This window comes from Macrotis lagotis, chromosome 1 (assembly GCF_037893015.1).
Source record: "Macrotis lagotis isolate mMagLag1 chromosome 1, bilby.v1.9.chrom.fasta, whole genome shotgun sequence".
Taxonomy (NCBI): Eukaryota; Metazoa; Chordata; class Mammalia; order Peramelemorphia; family Peramelidae; genus Macrotis; species Macrotis lagotis.
The window spans coordinates 296,195,351-296,218,519 of NC_133658.1; the positions used below are offsets into that span (position 1 = coordinate 296,195,351).

At 42.1% G+C, this 23,169-nt stretch overlaps 1 protein-coding gene across 3 annotated transcripts in view; it reads left to right on the plus strand.

Moving 5' to 3' along the window:
* Positions 1 to 258: 258 nt before the first annotated feature.
* Positions 259 to 23,169, plus strand: part of LOC141505372 (tyrosine-protein phosphatase non-receptor type substrate 1-like) — an 86,969-nt gene continuing 64,058 nt past the window's right edge. The window contains exons 1-3 of one of the 3 annotated variants that reach the window (XM_074211174.1): positions 259 to 398; positions 1,212 to 1,302; positions 21,324 to 21,668. In XM_074211174.1, coding sequence (XP_074067275.1) covers positions 1,221 to 1,302; positions 21,324 to 21,668 — 427 coding nt within the window. In that variant the 5' untranslated portion in view covers positions 259 to 398; positions 1,212 to 1,220. The remainder of the gene's footprint in view (positions 399 to 1,211; positions 1,303 to 21,323; positions 21,669 to 23,169) is intronic. The other 2 variants (XM_074211172.1, XM_074211173.1) reach the window with 2 other exon arrangements.

Sequence of the window (23,169 nt, forward strand, 5' to 3'; positions counted from 1 at the left end):
TCCGAATGCTAGGCAACGGCGGAGTGGGGGTGCCGGAGACGTTATCGGAGGAATCGAGAGGGGAAAGGCAGCAGCCAGAGAGGAAGGGGAGGAGGAAGAGGAGGACCCTGCTGGGGGAAGCAGGACTGAACCAGAGGGGAAAGGAAGCCTTCTGGAGCAAGGGAGCGGGCAGCCGCGCGCTTCCGGCAGGGCGCGGGGCTGGAGCGGCCCCAATCCCGGGCTATTGTAGGTGCGGCTGGGGGAAGAGCCGGCGCAGACTCCCGAGCTCCGGGGCTGAGCCGCTGTGGGGGTGGCGGGAGGACAGACTATGTGACTGCCGTGGGAAGGCGGCCGATCTCCCCGAGTGTTCGGGAAAGGCTCCTGGGCAGCGCACGGGCAACACGGCCAAGACTGACCAGGTCAGTGCAGCCGGCGCACTCTCCCGCGCGCGGGTACACGCACTCACACACTCACACACTCACACAGACACACACACAGACACACACTCACACACAGACATACACACAAACACACACACACACACACACACACACACACACACACACACACACACACACTCTCTCTCCTCCCCATCCTATCTCTCATTGCTCTCCCTGCCTCTCTCCCTTCCTCTCTTCTCTCTCTTCCCCTCTCCTCCTCTCCTCTCGCTTTCTTCTTCGTTCCCTCCTTTGCCTCTGTCTTTCTCCTCTCACGTCTTTCCTCTCTTGCCCCCAACTTACCTCTCCCCTCTCTTGCTCTGGGTCTGTCTGCGTCTGTCTCTCCCTCGATCCTTCCTTTCTCTTGCTTCTTTTCCTCTCCATTCTTTCTCTCCTTTCTTCCCAATCTCCTCTCCTTTTTGTCTCTCTCCCCCTCCATCTCACTTCCCTCCATCATCTTTCTCCCCCCTCTCCATCCTTCCCTCTCCCCCTCCCCCTTTCTCACTTAATCCCCCTTTTTTCCAGCCCCCCACCCCCACCCCGGGCACATGAGGGTTTCTCAAAAATAACCGCGGCGTGGCATCTCTCCTGCTGCGCCAGGTCGGTTCCCTTTTCTGACGGGGTGGGGTGGGGGGGGAGAGGAAAGCAGGGGCGGAGGAGAGAGGAGAAGGGACGGGGGAGGGGCGAGGGAGGGAAAGGTAGAAGATTGTCATATTTCTGCTCCATCCGCCCGTCTGGTTGCCCGCACCGGGCTCACTCCTCGCTCACTTGCGGCTCTCCTCTCGATCCCCACAGCAGAGCCCCATGGAGCCTGCCCGAGGCTCTCGCCGGCTCCGCTCCTGGTCCCAGTTCTTCCTGCTCCTGGCAGCGTCCCATAGCTGGTCAGGTAAGTGACGAGGCTCACCTGCTGCCAGGTGTCTCCAACGTGTGCATTTTGGGGTGACAGTTTGGGAGCTTCCTTCTCTCCCCCCCCTCCCGCCTTCATTCCACCTCCTCCTCCCTCTGCAGTCTGCCCTCCCTCCTGCTCTCCCCTCCCCTGGCGTCCCCCTTCTCCAACACACACAGTGGGAATGTTTTCCAGGCATTCTGCTGTGTTGGGCGCAGGAAGATTGGAGTATTTAGAAAAGAACACTGGCCTTGGAGTCAGAACTGGGTTCAAATTTGCTACTTCCTTGCTGTATTATCTTTGGCAAGTCGTTTCCCCCTTCCAAGTCTCAATTTCTTCATCTAATAAGAGGGGATGGGACTAGAAGGTCTCTCCAGACGCTTCCATCTCTAACATTCGGTGATTCTGTGCTTTATATAAGCAGAGGGAAGGATATAGGTGAGAAGGCCAGAGGCACCCAGGAGAGATTGGTATGGAGCTGGCAAAGGGTCTAGCCCCAATTCCTCACACTCCATGAGGACCTCCCCAAACCCTTAATACCACAGGACTCTCAGTTTCCTGATCCCTTACATCTATAAGAGAACTGGCCACCTTGCTCCCTACTGTCAGATTTCTACTGCGGTGCTTTCTAATCTAACCTAATGACTATGCTTTTACCCCCTTCCCAACATCTCCCTCCCCCCATCACACACACACACACACACACACACACACACACACACACACACACACCTTTCTTCTCAGCTGATAGGACTAAGAAGCTGTGTCAGCTAGCCCCTTGCCAGGACTTCCCTTTTGGAAAGCTGGATGAACTGCTTTGGTCCTAGGAGGGAGGAGGGATCAAACATTCTCTGTCTCTCTCTCTCTGTCTCTCTGTCTCTCTGTCTCTCTCTCTCTCTCTCTCTCTCTCTCTGTTTCTTTAGGTCTCACTTTGTCTCTATCTCTTTGTCTCTGTCTCTCTCTGTTTCTTTAGGTCTCACTTTGTCTCTATCTCTTTGTCTCTGTCTCTCTCTCTGTTTCTTTAGGTCTCACTTTGTCTCTATCTCTTTGTCTCTGTCTCTCTCTCTCTGTTTCTTTAGGTCTCACTTTGTCTCTATCTCTTTGTCTCTGTCTCTCTCTCTCTCTGTTTCTTTAGGTCTCACTTTGTCTCTATCTCTTTGTCTCTGTCTCTCTGTCTCTCTCTCTATATTTCTTTAGGTCTCACTTTGTCTCTATCTCTTTCTCTCTGTCTCTCTCTGTCTCTCTCCCACCCCACCCCCATCACATGACCATAAAGGGTGAATGTTTTAATGTAAGAAAGAGGGGAAATCTCCTTCACCTCAGCTGGTGAACCCTTGATTTCATTCCATTAGTGTCTGGAGTATGGAATGGCTTGCATGGGAGGCTGGAGGGAGGAGAGGCTTCTGAGAGAACAACAACCCATACTTCTTTGAAATACTGTGACTTTTTTCTTGTGGTCAATGAAAGCATAGCATCTGATGTTTTTTCCTCTTCTTTCTCCCTATTTTTCTTCATTCTGCCACTTCCTTCTGTCTTCCTTCCCAACCAGTAATAATCTACATTTAGGAAACCTCCAAATTGCAATCAAGGTGCTAAACTCTTTAGTGATTCTAAAGGCCATTATATCTTCATATCATTTTATTTAATATGTAACAAGTCACTTTTCTTCTCAGTGACTGTTTATTCTTCTTTAAATGAGGATATTATCTAGGATTGTTTTCACCTCTAATATTCTGTATTCTAAGGTCTCTTTCAACCCTGACACATTCTATATTGTATGTTTAGAGGTTTCTTCCAGTCCTAATAGCCTGGGTTCTATTTAGCAAAATCCTTCTCAGATTTAACATTCTATGCATTATAGCCTGTGGTTTGAATATGATCTAAGAGTGTAGCCTAATTCTAATAATGCATATTCTTCAGTCCCAAGTCAGGAAGTGTGTTACAATTCCAGCCTTTTAAAAAAAGAATACTTTCCCAAGAGGGATTTATGGCTAAGATGAAATATGACTTGAGAAAGCACCTTTGATGTGGGTGAGGAATCATAGGAGTATAGAGTTGGAACCAAAGGCCATCTGGTTCAGCTTTTCATTTTGCAGATGAGGAAACTGAGACTAAAGGACATCAAGTCACTTGTCCAAGGTCATAGGTTGAATTTGAACCTAGGTTCCTCTTCTTTAGAACTAGCGCTCTTTCCATGACCCCATTACCATTTTGGAACCCACTGAATCTGTGATGTGTTGTAGTCAGCAGCAATCTCAGGCCCTAAGCTGGGGAGGACAGAAGGGAGATTAATATCCATCCTTGCTGTGACTTCACAATTTTTTGCATTGAGGGGGCTATGGTGCTTCTCCCTCTGACTTTCTGCTCCATATCTTAGAAGTCATTTAGTCTAACCCCCTCACTTTACAGATGGAGAAACTGATTCTTAGAGAGGTTGTGACTTGCCCAAAATCTCACTGATAGTTAAGTAGGAGAGCTAACCTCAGGACCCTTGACTCCAAAGCAGCTTTGTCTTCACTGTACCACCAGGATGATATCCATCTCTCCTCTCCTTCTCATCAGGCTACCCCCACTAAAATCACAAACCCCACCCAACACATTTTAAGAGGTGGTAGAACCAATTCGGAGAGGAAGGAATACTTGGAGCATTTGTATTTCATGTCACCCTGATGAACTGCATCTGAAATCTGACCTTTCCAAGCTGGCCAGATGGGCCCTAGAAATTCATGAGTTACTATCTAGCTACCTCTCTGACCATCATTTTCTGGAGCCTGGAAAGGACATGATTCTTCCACAGAGACCACTTGTTAATTTTCCTAAGTGGGGAATTACAGCCAGGGTAGATTTTTAAGCTCTGGATCTTCCAGATCTTTCTCTGTTTGGATATATCTGGTTCTGCCAAAGAGACAGTGACACTGATTAACAAGTGTTAAGACTGCTGCCTGTTTATTTTGGGTGACCATTGCTTGGAATGCTAACACCCCTCTCCTGTGACAGCAAATCTTCCCTTCTTTGCCTATAAAAACAATCTATAAACTGGCAAAGATTAAATCATAAAACTCCCGTTCCAATCCATTCAGCATCAATAGGCTGAGAAAGTGGAAACTGTGGAGGGGGCTGCATGAACGTTACAATAAATAAATCTTTTGAGCCTTAATTCTTTTCACAGAGGATAAATTTCTCTGCTGAAGAGGATGAATGGGATTGAGGGGGTTGGATGGTCACTGTCTATTTTTACCTCTAAGGCAAGGGCACTATAACTCACTTCTCCCATTGTCAGTATCTTCCATTCTAAACTGAGGATGAAAACTCTGAACCTCTGAGCAATGCAGGGATTCCCAAATGACAGGGTGTACAGAATTCACCCGGTTTGGCTGACTCACAGATTCATTTCTTTGCAATTGATCCAAGCCTGGGAGTGATAAAGCATGAGATTGTAGAACCAGCATTAGAATTTGAAGATCTGGGTTCAAATTTGAGCTCTCCCACTTAGTCATCAGACAAATCCAAACCCTTTTCTGAGTTTCTGCTTAGTTTTCCAAAAAACAAGAGGGGCTGGGTTTGGTGATTCAACTAAGGTCCCTTTCATCACTGATATTCATTGGTTCAGTAAATTTATGAGAGGGCAAGAAAAGGGACTGAACTAGGGGGCAGAAGAGATGGAATGGAGTAAGCAAACAGTTTTTGTTAGAAATTGCGTTAGTTCAAATGAGAAACTATAAAATATCTCATTTGGAAGGAAGCTTCTAAATGAATGACTGCTGGTGTCTGATGCAGAACCTGCCATTACCGCTTGAAAATAGTATGATCATGTGATTCCTGTCAGGGTCACATGACTTGGGCTTGTTGGGGGTTCAGCATATGAATTGGAAAACTGGGTGGTGCTTTTGAGATAAATTGAGCTCATAATACTGCAAAATACCGAAGAGATGAAAATGAACTTTGTTCTTAGAACCGAAAAGAACCAAAACGTCCAAAATCAACAACAACATACCCATGTGGTGGCTTCAAAAGGTTTTCCATTTCCCTTTTCCCTTGGGTTCTCAGAACTGAAATTTGGGGGGCAATAAGTTCCGGAGATTGATGACTCTTGATTGACACCCCCATCCCCTACTATCTCTCTGCTTATTAATACGAACTTGGGCAAGATTTCTCAGCCTCAGTTTCTTCCTCTAGATATTAGGAGTGTTAGTTTGGAGATGGGGCTTCTTTTCCTTTTTTGTATCATAGACCCCAGAACTTATTGAAGTCCTTTTTCAAGGAACCCTTTCCAGAATAATATTTTCAAGTAACTGGAGGAAATGCTAAATTTCAGTTAGAAGCTAAGGAAAATAAAGATATAATTTGTTCCCTATCCAAGTTCATAGAACCTCCCTCCAAAATAAAAAAAATCTATCCACCTAGTCTTTAGATATCCATGAATCCCAGGTCAATAACCCCTGGATTCAAGGATGTTCCAACATTTTGTTTTTTATGTTCCAACACCCTGTCTTTCAATACTTGTGTTTTTCCATGCTTCATGGTCTCTTGGCTAACATTTCAGGGTCAATTCAGCACTACTATATTCTGTGACCTAAGAGGGGATGAGTTGGGATCCAACTGTCAGGTGGTGATTTGGTCCTTCCAATGACCTTTGGGTCTTTCCTCAGCATCATTACATTTTGCTAAAATAATTTGATTTGCTTATGCCTTGGGCTTCGTTTCACTTCCTCTTTCACTGGAAGAGAGAATTTTACCACCAATGTGTCAGACGCAATTTTAAACTAATGGGGTATTTTTTGTTTATGATCATGTAGTGAGCAATGATGTTTTCTAAGTGATTTTTGATCATTAGCTGTTCATTGATGCAGCTTTTTAAGTCCAAGACTAATCCCATAACCTAGTGGAAAGAGCCTGGATTGGAGGTGGAATCGAGAAATTTGTTGAGTTTAAGTTTCTGGTGATATCACTGTATGACCTTGGACTCTACTCTTTGACCCTCCTTTTGGTCATCTGTAAAATAAGAGAGTGAGTCCAGATGGTCTCTCAGGATCCTTCCAGCTCTGACATTTTAAGGTTCTATATATAGAGAGGCACAATAGAAAAATGATTGCATTGGCAGTTGAAAGATATGGATTCTAGTACTGTCCCTGACTTAATGTTTGATTTGGGGAAAGTTCCTTTCCCCTCTCTGGACCTGTGTCTTGCTCTGTCAAATGAATAAATTAACCTGGATGTCTCCTATCATTCGAGGCACCTTCCATGTGTAACATGGGAGGTAAATTACTTTAACTGTTAGTTACAAAATTGGAGGTAAGGTTTGGGATTCTTGGCTCCAAAGTGCAGGTCCTCCGGGCATAGCCCTGGCAAAGTCTCTAACTGAAAATACATCAGAGTTTGGGGTGCATGGGGGAGGGTATTCATGGAATCCCTGTGATTGTGGCTTCATAGAAGGGGTTTCAGCTCAAGGCAACATTTTATGACTAAGTTACAGTTCATTTCTCTGAAATCCCCAGCTGATCATGGAAATAGTGACAGACCCTTGGCCTGTATGAATAATACATCGAGTATGACTTAACCATAGCCAGCCCATTGACAAGGGAGCCCCAAACCCAAGGCAGAGCTGATTTCTTACCAGGAGTCCTTGCACTGTGGGGAATTTGGGAAACCAAAGCTGGATTCTTCCTCCTGTAGTTTTTATGTGCCCTTTTTGCAGCAGATGGAGAGGAGGTGGATGAGGAGGAAGGGAGTTCTAAAAGTGTTACATGAATTCAACAAGCTTGTGTTCTCATTGCTTTGGTTTGCTGAGAGCGACAGGTTATTTTCTTAAGTGGAATCTTGGACTGAGGGTCTTTTTTGGAGGGGGGGATTTGACTTGGGTTTGTTTGTTTGTTTGTTTTTTATCATGACCAAATCATAGACTTTTAGGCTTTCTGGAAAAAAAATGTTTCTATTGCCATTCTACTTATGGAGTGGCAGAGCTGAGCAAATGCAGTTTCGTTATGTGGTATTGTGAAGTAAAGGGAGATTTTTGACTTGTTATGAGGAAAGCCTTCTTAATAACCAGAGCAACCTAAAAAAGAAAATAGGTAATGAGTTCCCTGTCACTGGAAGAATTTAAGCAGAGACTGGATGCTTACTTGTAAGAGTTGTTGTGGAGAGGATTCCTAATCATAGGATTAGACTGGATTGCCTCTCAGGGCCCTTCCAGTTGCAAGATATTATGATTGTTAAAGTATGATACGATGAGAGCTGGAATGGCACAGTGAAAAGAGAATTAGGTTTTGAGTTAGTACTGGTTCTGCCATTAACTATCTGTGTGACCTTTACTTCTCTGGGTCTCAGTTTCCTCAGCTATACAATGAAGGGGTTAGACTTTTTGCTATTGCTGTTCAGTCATTTTTAGTCGGGTCTGATTCTTTGTGACCCCACGGGGTTTTCTTGGCAAAGATACTAGGTTGCTTTGCTGTTTCCATCTCCATCTTATTTTACAGATAAGGAAACTAGGGCAATCAGGGTTAAATGACTTGCTCAGAGTCAAACAGCTAATAAATGTTTGAGGCTAAATATAAACTTAGGTCTTCCTAACTCCAGACCTGGTGCTCTGTCCATTGTAACACCTAGTTGCCCTGGGGTTGACTAACTGACCTCTAAACTCCCTCTTGGCTCCAAATCTGTGATCCTAAGATTCTACCTTCAGGTATCTCTTAGAGAAATATAGATTGAAATAGATGGCATTTTTAACAAGCCATGGATTCATAGAGTATTAGAGTTGAAGGAGACATTAGAACATGTACAACTTTAGAGTTAAAAGAGATATTAGAACATAGGAAGGAAAGGGAGAGAAGAGAAAAAGAATTTATATTGTACTTTCCATGTGCCAATTTTTTTGGGGGGTGTTGCAAATATTATTTGATTCTCACAATATTCTGTGAAGTAGGTACCATTATTATCCCCATTTTACACTTGAGGAAATTGAGATAAGGAGAGGTTAAGCAACTTCTCTAAAATCACACAGCTAGTATGAATGTGAAGCTTGATTTAAACTCAGAACTTCCTTATTCCAGGTCTGGTGCTTTATACACTGTACCAACAGCTAGATTAGAAAATTGGAATTAGAAGGGATCTTGAAACAAAAAATGTCAGAATTAGAAATGATCTTGAAACACAGATTGTCAGAAAGAGTGGTATCACAGAAAATATCCAGATTCTAGAGTCATAAGTTCTGGGTTCAAATTTCACTTCTGATATTATATGATCATGAGCAAGTCACTTAAATTCCTTGATCTCAGTTTCTTCATCTTAAAATGAGGAAATTGGACTATATAGCTTCTGAGGTCCTTTACAGCTCTAAATCCAATGAAAGAAGAAGTCTTGGAAAACAGAACTTTAGAATGTAAAATTTCAGACTAAGAAGGGACCTTGGAAATCTAGTTCAACATCCTCATTTTACCAATGAGGAAACTGAGGTCCCAAAGGTTAGCTGAAGTCTTGCTTCCTCTGCATTTTTCTCTCAAGTGTTCCTGTTGATCAGTGAAATGGGGCAGGGGGCATAGAGTAATCCCCTAGAGTTCTTCTGAGAAGTGTTACTATAGCAGAGCAAGAGAACCAAAATGAGTTCCAGATCCATGCAACAATGAAGGAAACATTTATTTTCACAGCCGAAACTGCTTTCCTGTTAACTTCCAGGATTCCTGGGACAGAACATCCTTGCTGAGCCTATTACAAGATATATTTACCCTGCTGGGCCCCTAGTTCAGAGGGATGCAAAATAGCTGAGCTAGAAGTTGGAAATGATGTAGGATTGGTTCTTTATGTCTATAAAATTTTCTAGCACATCAGTTTTGAGCATCAGTATGGTGGATGGCCAATATTTACAGCCATAGGCTACAATATAAGATCAGGTGGGCATGGCAGGGAAGTAAATTGGGATCTCCAAATGAGTAATGAACTTTGAAGCCAGAAAAGATGGGTGGGTAGTGATGACAGAACCCACACTGACCATAGTTCTGAGAGCCCAGTTGTAACTCACAGAATCATATGATTGGAGTTGCAAGGTGCTGGGTCATAGAAGAGAGAATGGCAAAAAGTAGAAGAGATTGCAATACCATGTAATCCAGTCCCTTTTATTACAGGGCAGAAAACTGAGGCCCAGAGAGAAGTCATTTTCTTAATGTTTCTCAACTGCTTAGTCACTGAACTGGAATTAAATTAAACCCAGGTCTCCTGACAACTAGTCCAATATTCTTTCCATGATCTCATACCATCTCCACATGACAGTCTACTCTCCTAGCTGACAAAAACAACAGTAATTACAATAACTGAAAAATAATCCACTTTAAAGGTTTACAAAGTATTTTCACCTTATTGGAACTTCACAACAACTCTTTGAGGTAGGAACTATAGGAATTTTTAATCTCCATTTTTCAGATGAGGAAAATGGGACACTAAAGATGTCAAGTGACCTTTGAAAAATTATTTTTATTTAGGATTTACAAATCTCAAATAAAATTGGCATTTCCACATACACAGAAGAGAAAAAGAGGGTTTGTAAATAAAATGCAGATCTCTATTATGTATAACTTGCTTTTTTATGTGTATAAGATCATCCTTTCAAAGTTGTCATGCTTATTTGAGCTATTTTCTGTTCTTATTTATGTTCTGTGTACTAAAAAAAAATGTCCCATTGATCCTCTTTTTTTCTCTTCCTCACCCTCTCAACCCAACCCACCCCCCACAATCAGAAAAAAAAAAGAAAAACAAAATCACTGTAACAGAGATCCATAGTTAAGAAAAAAAATCCCCTTATTGTTTGTGTCTGAAAATGTTAAGTTCACATCTGGAGTCCATCATTTCTTTGTCAAGAGATGTGTATAGCACATTCTTCCTGGTCCTCTAGAATCATGGTTGGTCATTGCATTGGCCAGTTTTCCCAAGTTTTTCAAGTTATTTTTCTTTACAATGTTGTTATTATATAAATTGTTTTACTAGTTCTACCTATTTAACTCTGACTCAGTTCGTAAGTTTCTGTCAAGAGGGTCTTGCTTGTAATGACATGGATAGAAAGTAACAGAAGTGAGATTTGAACCATGCTCTATATGATGAATATATTTCATTATGGAATGGTTGGATTGGGGAAAAGAGTAGACTAGAGGTCAAAACAAGTTCCACAGACTTTACAGGTCCTCTTGACGTATGTCAGTCTTGAAATGCTTTGCCATGGTTAGGGACAGGGACAGAATTCAAACACAGGTCCCTGGGTCCAGTGCCTTTCCCTTATACCACAAAGGAAGGCTGGCTTAATAATTCTGTATAAATGGCAATAGCACACAAATGCAGTTGATATTGCATGTGTGAGACATGGGTACAATTGCATTGTCATACCTGTAAATATTGAACTATTAAGTTGGAGGGACCAAACTCAAAAAGAAACAGAGCCACTATGGATTGTATAGACTACTTGTTGACTTATAAAACAGCATTCTAACATTGTCTATGTTCTTATTGAAATGTTATTTATTTTGTTAAATGTTTCACAATTATATTTTATTTTGGGTTGGCCTTTACTCAGACACCCTGAGGGCCATGTGTTTGACATTTGTGGTTTAGAGTACTGAGAGTCAAGATATATGGTTATGAAACTTAGTTCTGAAACTCACTGGCTGGGTTCAAATCGTTTACTTTCTCTGAACTTCAATTTTCTCATCTGTGAAATGAGGATAATACTTAGATTACTCTCAGGGTTTGGGGAAGGACAAAGCTTTGTAAATCTTAAAGAAATGCTCTGTTGTTGCTATTATTATTTTTTGAGAGACAGAAGACTGTGGTTAGATCATTGACCTCAGAGCCAGAAGTTATGGAATTAGTGCTTGCCTCTGACTCATATTGACTTTGTGACTATGGCTAATTCACTTACCCCCTCAGTACTAGGCAAACATTAGAAATCACAGAGAATGTTGTGATGAGCTTTGGAAGAGAAAGTATTCTAGGGATTCCCTTGGTCCATTCCATTGTCGTTGTTTGATTGTTTTCAGACATGCCCGACTCTTCATGACCCTATTTGGAGTTTTCTTGGCAAAGATACTGGAGTGGTTTGCCATTTCCTTCTCCAGCTCATTTTACAGATGAGGGAAAAAGAGGCAAACAAAATTAAGTGATTTGCCCAAGATCACGTAGATTGTAAGTGTCTGAGGCCAGATTTTAACTCAGGAACATGAGTCTTCCTGCTCTGGGACCAGCAGTGTATCCACTATACCACCTAGCTGCTCAAACCATAAACCTATTTTTATTGCTGTTGTTATTATTTACTTGGGCTCCCCAAGAATGAGGCAGCGAAGTATAAACCTTGGCCTTGAGTTTGAAGACTTGGGTTATGATCCTGGGTTCTGCCACTTACTAGGTGTGTGACCTTAGGCAAATCACCTTCTTTGGTCTCAGTTTCTGATTTTGTGAAATGAATGGGTTAAACTCAGCAATCTTCAGACTCTGATAAGATTTTGCATCCCCCCCCCCCATCTTACTCATTTGTGGAATATTAAGAGATCTGAGACTAAAGTTTTTCCTCAAAAGAAAAGGGAGCTCTAAACCATATCCCTTATAATATCTGTGTCATGAACACAAAGTTTAGTGACTAGTACAATATAGGCTATAGGGGGAGTACCTAAAGGGTCCATCCCCCTGCCTTGGGACAGAACAACCCAAGCCATCAACTTGGCTCATGTTTATTGTGTACAACAGGGAGATGCAAAGTTTAACTAAAACCTGGGTCCTGGTTAAGGCTTGAAGCTAACAGTCCAATGAAAATATGCGCACCTTTAAATATGATATAAATTTGAATGAGAAGCATTGTAGGATAATGGGGAAAAAAAAAACAAGGCTGTGAGTCAGGAAAACCTGGGTTCCGGCATTACATCTGACCCATCTGGTTGGTGTGACTCTCACTTAAATTCTCATTGCTTCCAGGCAACTTTCTGAGACAGATTATCCTCAGCAGAGAAGGTGCCCTTTGTTATCATTAGAAAAAGCTCTTCACCAGAAACACCCCACACAACAATGAAACTACTGTTCTGATAAAAAAAAAAACAAATTTGAATAAGATTCCTTTCCTGTGTAAGAGGAGAATGGGGAATTTTATTGTGAGACCACATGAAGATATCACCTGTAGTCGAAGGTCTCTGGGATGGCTTTGCAGATGAGGGCCTTGAACAATGCCTCAGATCACTGCCTCCTGAGCTTTCAGTTTGCTGGTGAGGTAAGCAGGAAGCTCTCTCCAAAACCAAGACAGGTGTGACTCTATTTAAAACTAGAGTGTCTCTTACAAGCCTCCCGCACCTGCTCCCGCACTATCCCCAGCTTATCATTCAGTATAAGCATGTCTGTTCACTTCACAGTGATTTACCACTAATGCCAGCTCAGAAGCAGGGTGGCATCTGCTGTTACCACTGTTGCTGCCACCACCAGGCCCTGTTATTCTTCTCTATCAGAGAACTTACTCACTTATTCCCCAAAGGTAGTAAGTTAGAAGTGCTTTGGTTGCTTAGAGAAGGGGCCCCACCATGAACTCAACTAATTATCATTGCTTAAATTTCTCTTTCAGTTTAAAATTTACAAAACACTTTGCTGATATCAACCTTGTGAAGTAGGTTGTGAGAGGATTGTTATCCCCATTTTATAGAAGAGGGAACTTGAGGTCTTGGGGGGAGGGGGAAATGACTTGCCCAGGGTCACACAGCTCAGTTAGTAGCAAAGCCAGTACTCAAAAGTTGGTCTTTTAACTCTGATTCTAGGACCCTTTCCTCAATACCATCTGTGACCTTTATTTAAAGTCCCAAGACAGGTTGTCAGCCTCTTTCACTGCTGGGTGACTGTCCTAGGCAAGCAAGAAGGGAAGGAATCTTCTTAGCTGTTTTCTCTGCAGTAGATACTCCAGGCCTCCAAAACACACCCCTTCTCAGTCAGGAATCTAGAACTAAGTCAAAGGAAGTTCTCATCAGAAGCTCTTTAAGACTTGGTGACTTGAACTAGATCAGTGACCTGTTTCAACCCCAGCACATGTGGTTTGAATCCAGCCTGACATTTGAAACTTACTAGCTGTGTGACTTTGGGCAAGTCTTTTAACCCCAGTTAACCCTTAATTAATGTAGGACTGTCAGAACATGACCACCTAGAAGTAGCTGGATGGTATAAGTAGATAGAGCTGTCTTAAAATAGAGAATCTCAGATTGGGAAGTTCAAATGCTGCTCCAGACCCTCTTTCAGCTCAGTTTCCTCATCTGTAAAATGTGGATTATATCAGCCCTAGCTCACAGAGTCATTGTGAGAATCAAATGAGTAACATAATAAAATGTTATATAAATATTAGCTAAAGACAAAGTCAGGGGACCCCTTAACACTATCTAGTTTAACCTCATTCTTTTATAGATGGAGAAGCTGAGACCCAGAGAGAAGAAAGGACTTCTCACAAAGGGATTCCACTTTTCCCAGGAACACAAAAGAAATGACTCATTTGCCCACAATGTTATCCCAGAAGGAACCACACAGAGAAAGGGGCAGCCAGCCACCAGATGCTGCCAGGGCAGAGATCTTGGGTATAACAGATTCAAACATGAACTCTTCGTACTATCTCTCTCAGAGGTATATACCTCTGTGAATCACTCTCCAGCAGGACTGGAATGAGGCCAGGCTAGCTAATGAGCACAGAAAGCCATTTGGTGCTGGCTTTCATAGCTGTTGTTTCACAGCAACTTCCCAATGGGAGAAGTAGCTCCCATGTTGATCTATTGCAGGTATCCTGGCATGGGACATGGGTAACCATTACCAAGATCATCTGCTGCAATGTAAGATGAGTAGAGATTGAGAAAAGCATGAGAATCTGGAAACCTGGGTCCTGATCCTATCAATATCCCTGATGTAACATAAGACCTGGGCTGGAGGAGGTGGTCCAAGAGGGCCCTTTTGGCATTGACATTTTTTGGTTTTACCATTTTGATTCCCTGACTCTTCACCACCCTACCTACTCCTTTCCCCCACTAAAACCCTTTCCACCTCCTTCCCTTCTTGAAAAACTCTGCTACTAGACTTTACCTCAATATGAATTCTGATCTTGTGTTTCCTTCTCCTGGAAGTATTTGAATTTTTCATCTAGTTTTTAACTGAAAAGTAAAGAACTTTATCCTTGGATAAAGGAATAGCTATTAATCCCAAGTGTCAGCATTGAAAGGGACTTTAGTACAAACTTCTCATTCTGGAAAATAAGACCTAGACAGAAGAGAATTACTCCTAGTCACTCATAAATTAGTCTTAGAGGTAGGACTAGAACCTAAGGCTTTTGTTTCTCTGTCCTATACTTTTTTCATTGAGCTAATTTTAGGCATCACTAAAGAGCAGGTGTGAAAAAGAATGGCAACCTGGGTCATCTCTCAGTAATCATATTGCAGTTGGCTGACCCAGTCAATTGGTGAAGACTGTCTGTGACATATGACAGATTTGGAGGAGAGGGGGAATCAGTCTAATGAGTGAATGCTGCAAAAAGGAAAGTTTAGGAAAAACTTCCTAATAATTAAAGATTAGTGAAATGGGCTGTCCAAGTGGGTTGGAGGCTTCCTGTCATTGAGGTCTTCAAAGGTTAAGTGACCACCTATGATGTATTGAATGGGGGCAATAAGCTTGAATTAGAAAGAGTTGAATTCAAATCTCACTATACACTATGATTGGCATGACGCTGGCTAAATGATTCAGCCTTGTTGTTCTTTTCTATAAAATGGGGATAAAAATAGCCTCCACTTCCTAGAGTGATTGTGAGAATCAAATGAGATCATGTATATAAAGTGCCCAAAAGCCCTGAATCAATGCCACAGATAATATTGTGCTGTAGTGGGGGTCCTTGTTTAGGTCGATGGGAAGACTTTTTAAGGTATTTCGGGCTCTGAGAATCTATAACAATTCCATGTTGTCCTCTCTTGCTCTGAGCTAAGCTGAGTTGCCTCACAGGGAAAGCTAGAACAGAAAAGCTGAACTGTATTATCTGACCAAAGCCTCTGAGGCTCACCTAGAAGGCTCCTCTATTTAAACTATTGATCTTGCATGGAGCTTCAGGCCTGCTCCCATCAGATCACGTTAATGCATTAACCCTGGCTGCCAGAAATGTAGACTACCCGAGATCTGGAAGGCAGAGGTTATGTGCTGTGGGAAATACAGATTTCATTCATTCTTTCATTCTTTTAATCAGCATCAACTCTTAGATTGTCAGTGCTAGAAGGGGTCTTGGAAATCATCTGGTCAGACTCCATCATTTTACAGATAGGGAAACTGAGGCCTAGGAAAGAGAAATCACTTACCCAAGATCACACAGTTAATAAATATTGTGTATAGAATCAATTAACTGGATTCCAGTTAAACCCTTCATTTTACAACTGAGAAAACTGAGTTCCAGATAAGATTTGTGACTTGCCCAAAGTCACATGCAGCTAAATGATATCTGAACTAGGGTTTAAATCCTAGGCCTCAGACTTCAAATCTGGTATTCTTTGAAAACATTGAACTGCCTTTGTTGTTTTTTTGTCATTTTTTCCCTTGTGTTTTACTCTTTGATCCCAAGTGCAAATGCCCTCATATTATTATGCCAATTTTCTTGGCAAAGACATGGAGTAAGTTTGCCATTTCCTTCTCCAGATCATTTTACCAATGAGGAAACTGAGGCAGAGTTAAGTGACTTGCCGAGGGCTCACACAGCTAGTGTCTGAGGCCACATTTAAACACAGATCTTTCTGACTTCAGGCCAAGCACCCTATCTACTATGCCTCCTACCTTCTTTTACCTCTATGGATATTAAGCCTTCAGAGAAGGAAGAGCTCCCCATGATCAGGAGTGCTAAGGAAAAGTTCCCTGGAGGAGATGGGAAGGATACTGGGCCTTGGAAGTTGTGGTTCTGGATTCTGCAGGACTTAAAGTCCTGACCACTGTCCAAGTCCAGCTGAGTTGTTGGGCAGAATGCCCACCTCAGTCTCCTATTTCCCCTTAGCCCTTTGAGTTTTCTTAGTCTCTGAGGTGGTGTTCCATCCCCCCTCACCCCGTTTTTCCTTTGGTGTTCATTGTGTGATCTTTTCCATTGGAGGCATCCAATGAAGTCCCTCTCAATAGGGTGCTTTGAGAGCCCCTCCGAACACTGCGGCGCTTCTATGGAGACGGGATCGGCTCCCAGTCTCAACAGAAGTGACAGTGAGATACCCATCCTGTAGGAGTCTGGTTTTCGGGAAACATAAGTTTTAACTTCATTATTCTAGCAGTGAGGGATGTGGACCCATGAGAGAGGGCTACCATGAGGATTATGGGAAATGAGAGCAGAAGGCCAAACTTGCTTTCGGCTGGGTCCCTACGCCAGCTAATTTGAAGACCTCTGTAAGCAGTGGCTCTCCCTGCCAAGATCCTGGGATGAGATGGGAAACTGTGGGGATTGGTTTAATAGTGAGTGCACAGTGACTAGGAACACCACATGGAGGATTTTTAACAAGCCTTTCCCTAAACAGAAGATGGAGGGGGGGGAGGGAAAAACCACCCTTCCTTGGTAAACAGATTAAAATAATACTTGGCACTTATGTAGCGCTTTTAAAAAAAACCTTCAAACACTTTATAAACACTAGCTAATTAATTGAGCCGGCTAAATCTGTCTACAGTTGGTGGAAAGAGTGTGAGAGAAGCTAAAAAAAAAAAAAATCCAACCCTACAACACTCCAACTTTTATCATCAACTGGGTGGTGTTAGAGCCTTCCGGGCACCCTCTTAAAACTTCTCCTGTTCCAACATGCAGAATTCTTGACACTGACAGGCTTCTTGGTACATTTTAGTGCCTAACATGAAATCTGCCATTCAGTTACTGATTCTCTTCCTAATTTGTTCATCAAGTCTGGATAAAATAGGTGAATTGGGGAGCCTCCTTCCAAAGTCAGATGCTATTGGGAGTCGGGAGTTCAACTCCAGAATGGAGTTGAATTTCTGAGACACTCCTGGTCCACCTGGTCTTTCTCCATTTTTACCCACAGACCAGGCACCAGGGATCTGAGGATCTTATCACTTAGGGAAATATCTGGGTCCATGGCATTTTGGAAGTCACCAATTCTGCTACTGGAGTACTTAGGATATCATGGGGTCTTAGGTTTGGGCCATAGAGCAGAAAATATTAGAACTGGAAAGGATTTTAGCACATAAGAAGTTGGAACAGTTCTGTACTAATAAATGTGAAAACTTAGAAGAAGCAGACAGATATTGAGCAAAATATAAAATACCCAAATTTGCATAATAGGATGTGGGTCATCTAAATTAGCCAATTTTGAAGAAATCAGTCATTTAACAACTGCCCTGAAGAAAAGATACCAGAACTGTGCTGATTGACAAGTGAACTCCACCAAATCTTTAAAACTCAAGTACTTCTCATAACAAGTATACTATTAATTTTTGATAATTTTTTATGCTGAGCACAAACCTCAAATAAAATTAGTATTTCCATCCACAAGGTTAAACAGAAAAAGAATTACATTCAAAATTGTGAATCTCTGTTACATATTACTTGTTTTTCCTTTTCAGTTTATCATAAATTCAACATGTAACTTTCAAAGCTGTCCTATTTGTCTGTGTTTCTGCCTTTCTGTCTACTTTGAGACATTAAAAAAGTTTCAATGATGTGCTTTACCTTTTTTATTTTTTTATTTTTTGGTAATCTTATCACTTAGCCCATTTCCCTGCTAAGTGTCCTTCTCCCACCCCCAGAAAAAAGAAGAAAAAGAAAATCTTTGTAGCAAATATGCACAGTCAAGCAAAACAAATTCCCACATTGGATGTGTCTGAAAACGTTAGACTATTTTTAAATATAGAGAAATTTGGTAGGCGACTCATTTCCTTCCACAAAGATCCCATGCCTGACAAAACTAAGTCTGGAGGAAAAAAAGGAGCCAGGGAGTGGGAAAGGGAGAAAGTTGGCTGTTCAACCCATTCCTTTTGTAGAGAAGAAACTGAGCCCCAGAAAGGAGAAGCAACTTGATGTGGTGAGTTAGAGACTAAGTGGAGACTGGAAACCCAGGTCTTCTAACTCCAGGGTTCTTTTTTTTTTTTTTTTTAAGTTATTTATTTATTTATTTATTTTGAATTTTATGATTTTTCCCCTAACCTCACTTCCTTACCCCCACCCCCACAGAAGGCAGTCTGTTAGTCTTTACATTGTTGCCATGGTATATACTGATCTAAGTTGAATGTGATGAGAGAAAAATCATATCCTTAAGGAAGAACAATAAAGTATAAGAAACAGAATTATATAATAAGATAACGGTTTTTTAAAATTAAAGGTAATAGACTTTGGTCTTTGTTCAAACTCCACAATTCTTTCTCTGGATATAGATGGTATTCTCCATCGCAGATACCCCCAAATTGTGCCTGATTGTTGCACTGATGGATGAGCAATTCCTCCACAGTTATTTTTACCACACTAGAATGTTTGGATATTTGGATGGTAAAAGAGAGATAATGATGGAGGTGGCTTCCTTATTATGGTATATCTTGGACTTCTATGAAACTCTGGTGCCTCAGGATATTCCATGTGCTTCCTTCTTCTTCCCTTCTTTCTCTGGTTATAAAATGAGTAATGGTAATAATGCAAATGAGTACCTCTCTGTCTCTGGCTTTATCTCTCTCCCTCTCTCCCTCCTTCCATCTTTCTCTTCTCCTTCTCTCTCTGTCTCACTCATATAATCTCTTTCTTTCTCTGTTTATCCTTCTTTCTTTTCCTTTCTTTCTTATGCCCTCTCTTCCTCTTTTCTTTTTTCCTCTCTGTGTCATGGACACAATATCTCTCCCTTCCAACTTCACTCTCTACCTGACTTTCTTTTTACATTGTAGCTTTCTCCTTTCTTCCCTCCTTCCATCTTTCCCTCCCTGCCTTCCTCCCTCTTTCCCTGTCTATTTGTCTGCCTCTCTCTCTCTCTCTCTCTCTCTCTCTCTCTCTCTCTCTCTCTCTCTCTCTCTCTCTCTCTCTCTCTCTCTCTCTCTCTCTCTCTCTCTCTCTCTCTCTCACACACACACACACACACACACACACACACAGACATCTTTTTTTCCACATATTTTTAGAAATAGAGAAAGGTTGCCAATCTGTATTCTGGGTTTGCCTTCTTCACTTTAATCCATTTGCTTCAACCTACCTATAGACAAGTACTGGTCATCCCTGCCTTGTAACAATAGGGCAAAGATAAATCTAGTTGCTAGAGGGTAACCAAATATTTCTTTTTAGTCATAAAAACATACTTGAGTTAGAAGGATGGCCTTAGAGTCCATCTTGTACAATCCTCCCATTTCCCAGATGAGGAAACTGACTCCCAGAGATGTAAAATGATTTGCCCAAGGTCATACAGATAAAGGTAGCAGAATCAGGGTTTGAACTCAAATCCCTTGACTCCAAATTCAAGTTCTCCAAGCTCAATGCTGTTTCTAGGGCCCTGTGTTGTCTCTTCTATAATGCATATAGATCTTTTATTAGTGCAAGGCATATTTTGGGGGGCATCCTGTATGATTTTCATTTTAAAAATCTGAGAAGAGTTGTCAGCAAGACGGTATATTGCAATGAATTTAAAGTCAAGGGACCTGGAGCAGCTAGGTGTTGCAGTGGATGGAACATTGGCCCTAGAGTCAGTAGGTCCTAAATTCAAATCTTCCCTCAGACACATAATACTTATCTGTGTGAGCTTAAGCAAGTCACTTAACCCCATTGTCTTGCAAAAAAAAAAAGTCAGAGGATCTGAGTTCAAATCGTAGCTCTTTCACTTACTGGACTAGTCCCACATTCTCCCTGGACCTCAGTTTCCTCAATTAAGGGTTGAACTCCATGGCTTAAGGTCCTTTCTAACTCCCTTCTAATACTAATTTTATCATTGTACAAATTGGGGAGTCCACTGGATTTGGAGTCAACTGGTTTCAAGCTGTGGCTCTTGTCACAGTTATATGTATGACCAATGGCAGGCAATTCCCTTACATCTTGTGCACCTTTTGGTTTTCTCTTCTAAGAAATAGGAACGATGAGCATTCAAATTAGAAAGCACTTCAGAGATGATCCTTACACTCATTTCTCCCAGTTCACAGGTGTGACAACTGAATCCCCTAAAGGTGGAATAACTTGCCTAGGATCACACAAGTAGCAGTCAGGATTTGAATGCAAATCCTTTGATTCCAAATCCAGTGTTCCATTTTACTCTATTTTGTTCTACCTTCCTCACCTTATTATAAAGAAAACCTTTGTAAACTTTAAAAATTAAACTTGATTGTCAACTTATGTTTTTCCATTATCTAAATTTCTAGCTTTATCCCTTCTTCCCTCCTTTTCCCAGAGAGCCATTCCTTATAATAAAGACTTTTTTAAAAAGAAAAAAAGTTTCACAAAATTAGTCAATACATTAAAAACCCCCGGATGTTCTCCCTGTCTCCTGTACCTCCAGCCTTTGCAAAGGAGTAGGGAAAGATTTTCTGAAAATATTCATCAATACAGAAATCTGGGGCTGTTAATATTTGTTACAGTTCCCTCCTCTATATTCATTCCCTTAATTTTCAGGGGCTAGCTTCATGCTACATACAGTCTCATCTCTCACTCTCTTCTACCACCCTTGGGTTTGAAACTTGCATTCATTTCTCACCACTCTTCATCCTTGAGTATCTTTTCCTCATACTTCTCTAGCACTTCAAACCCACTTTGGGGGTAACAGTATAGACAATTGTCTCAGCACCATCTTCATGGACTGGATTATGAATTTGAAAGTAACAATCCCCTGGGGTGGGTCTCAGCACTCATCCTGTCCCTGTAGATTGAGATTGAGAGTCTTGATCTCTGGATCCACATTGCCTAAAATAACTAATAGCTTTGAGGGAGGATTACCCCTTTTCGCACCCACCCCAACTTTGCCTTTACTCCAAGTGACATTGCCCAGGTGACCCTATTCATTCAGGTTTACCCTTGTGCCCCACCCACCCACCCCGATAATAAAGTTTTTCTGTTGTTATTCTTGTTGCAGGAGCCTGGGGTCAGGATCTTCAGGTGCTACAACCTAAAGATCCCGTGTCTGTGGAAGAAGGAAAGGCAGTCACACTGAACTGCTCCGTGGTTGGGATGCCACCTCCAGGGCCAATGCTATGGTTCAAGGGAAAAGGGCCCCAAAGGCAGGAAATTTACCGTTTCAGAGGAGGCACCTATTCACGGATAAAGGCAGCTATTCCCAGCAGCAACACAGACTTCTCTATCAGCATCAGCCACATCACTCCTGAGGATTCTGGCACCTATTACTGCATAAAGTTCAAAAAAGGGAGTCCTGATGATACAGAGTATAAATCTGGAGGAGGCACCATTCTCTCTGTGATAGGTAAGTGTGACCTGAGCCTCACAAAGGGCAGTAGAACCTCAGGCACCTTTGATTAGAGAAAATAAACTAGGTAGTCAGAGAGAGAGAGAGAGAGAGAGAGAGAGAGAGAGAGAGAGAGAGAGAGAGAGAGAGAGAGAGAGAGAGAGAGAGAGAGAGAGAGAGAGAGAGAGAGAGAGAGAGAGAGAGAGGCAGCTAGGTGGTGCAGTAGATAGAGCATAGATCACCAGCCCTGGAGTCAGGAGGACCTGAGTTCAAATCAGATCTCAGACTCTTAATTACCTAGCTTTGTGATCTTGGGCAAATCACTTAACCCTATTGCCTAAATAAAGAAAATTTTTAAAAAAGAGAGAGAAAAAAAAGAGTGGAGAGAGGGGAGGAGCCTTCTACTCAATGAGCATGTGCTAGAGTGAGCTGGGATGACAGACATGAATCTGCTGGGTGGGCAGTAGTATGGCACCTGCCTCCCTCTCACCGCATCTCCCCACCTACTTTCAGCAAATTCCATTGCTCCCTCAGTCAAGAGACAGGAGAGGCAGGCTGGGGGCTCCCCAGACCTGCTTAGAGCCCTCACCTAACCCAGCCCAGCCCTGGGAGCCAGATCTTTTGTGCCAATACCTTGTTCCAATATGCCAGAAGCTGATTACCTTGGATATCTGCCACCTGGAAGGGTCTTAAACCTACACCCCCAAAAGATGTGACTCCACTGTATATATTGGCTTTAGAGTCAGTCATCTAGTTCAAACCTCTCATTTAACAGAGGAGGAAGCTCAGCAGGACCAGAGAGTGAAGGGACTTGGCCAAGGTAGTAAGTGTCAGAGGCAAGAGTTGAACCCTAACTCTCAAATCTCTTAACCAATGACATTTTCAGGGCACAGTACTAGCAGCTTCTCTTCTCAGGAGCCCTCCTCTGGGTGCTTTAACCCCATCTTTTTCATTGATCCAGTCAGCTATTAAAGTAGTTATTGAGCTTTAACTATGTGCTAAGAACTAAGAACATAAAGGCAAAAAATGGCCCCAAAGGGTTAAGTGAGTCATTCATACTCACATAGAGAACATTGGGTTGTCTATCAGTTCTGTCATGAATAAATCCTCATCATGAGTATAAGTGCCTCAGTAAACTTATATTAAGTCAATAAATATTTATTGTCCCTACTATGGACTAATCATCTTGCTACCGTGCTGGAGAGATAAAGTTAAAAGACAGTCCTTTCTCTGAAGGGGCTTATATTGTTGTTGTTGTTTTTAAAAGCAATTGAGGTTAAGACTTACCCAGGGTCATACAGCTAGTAAGTGTCTGAAATCAAATTTGAACTCAGGCCTTCCTGATTCCATCATGAGAACTCTATTCACTGAGAAACATAGCTGCCCCAAGGGGCTTACCTTTTAATGGAGGAAACAACATGCCAACAACTATGTACATGTAAACTGTATATTGGGTAAATTATGGAGCCTGGATCCTAGGGGAGTATCCTCAACTCAGCCAAGTTCTCTTCCATCCACT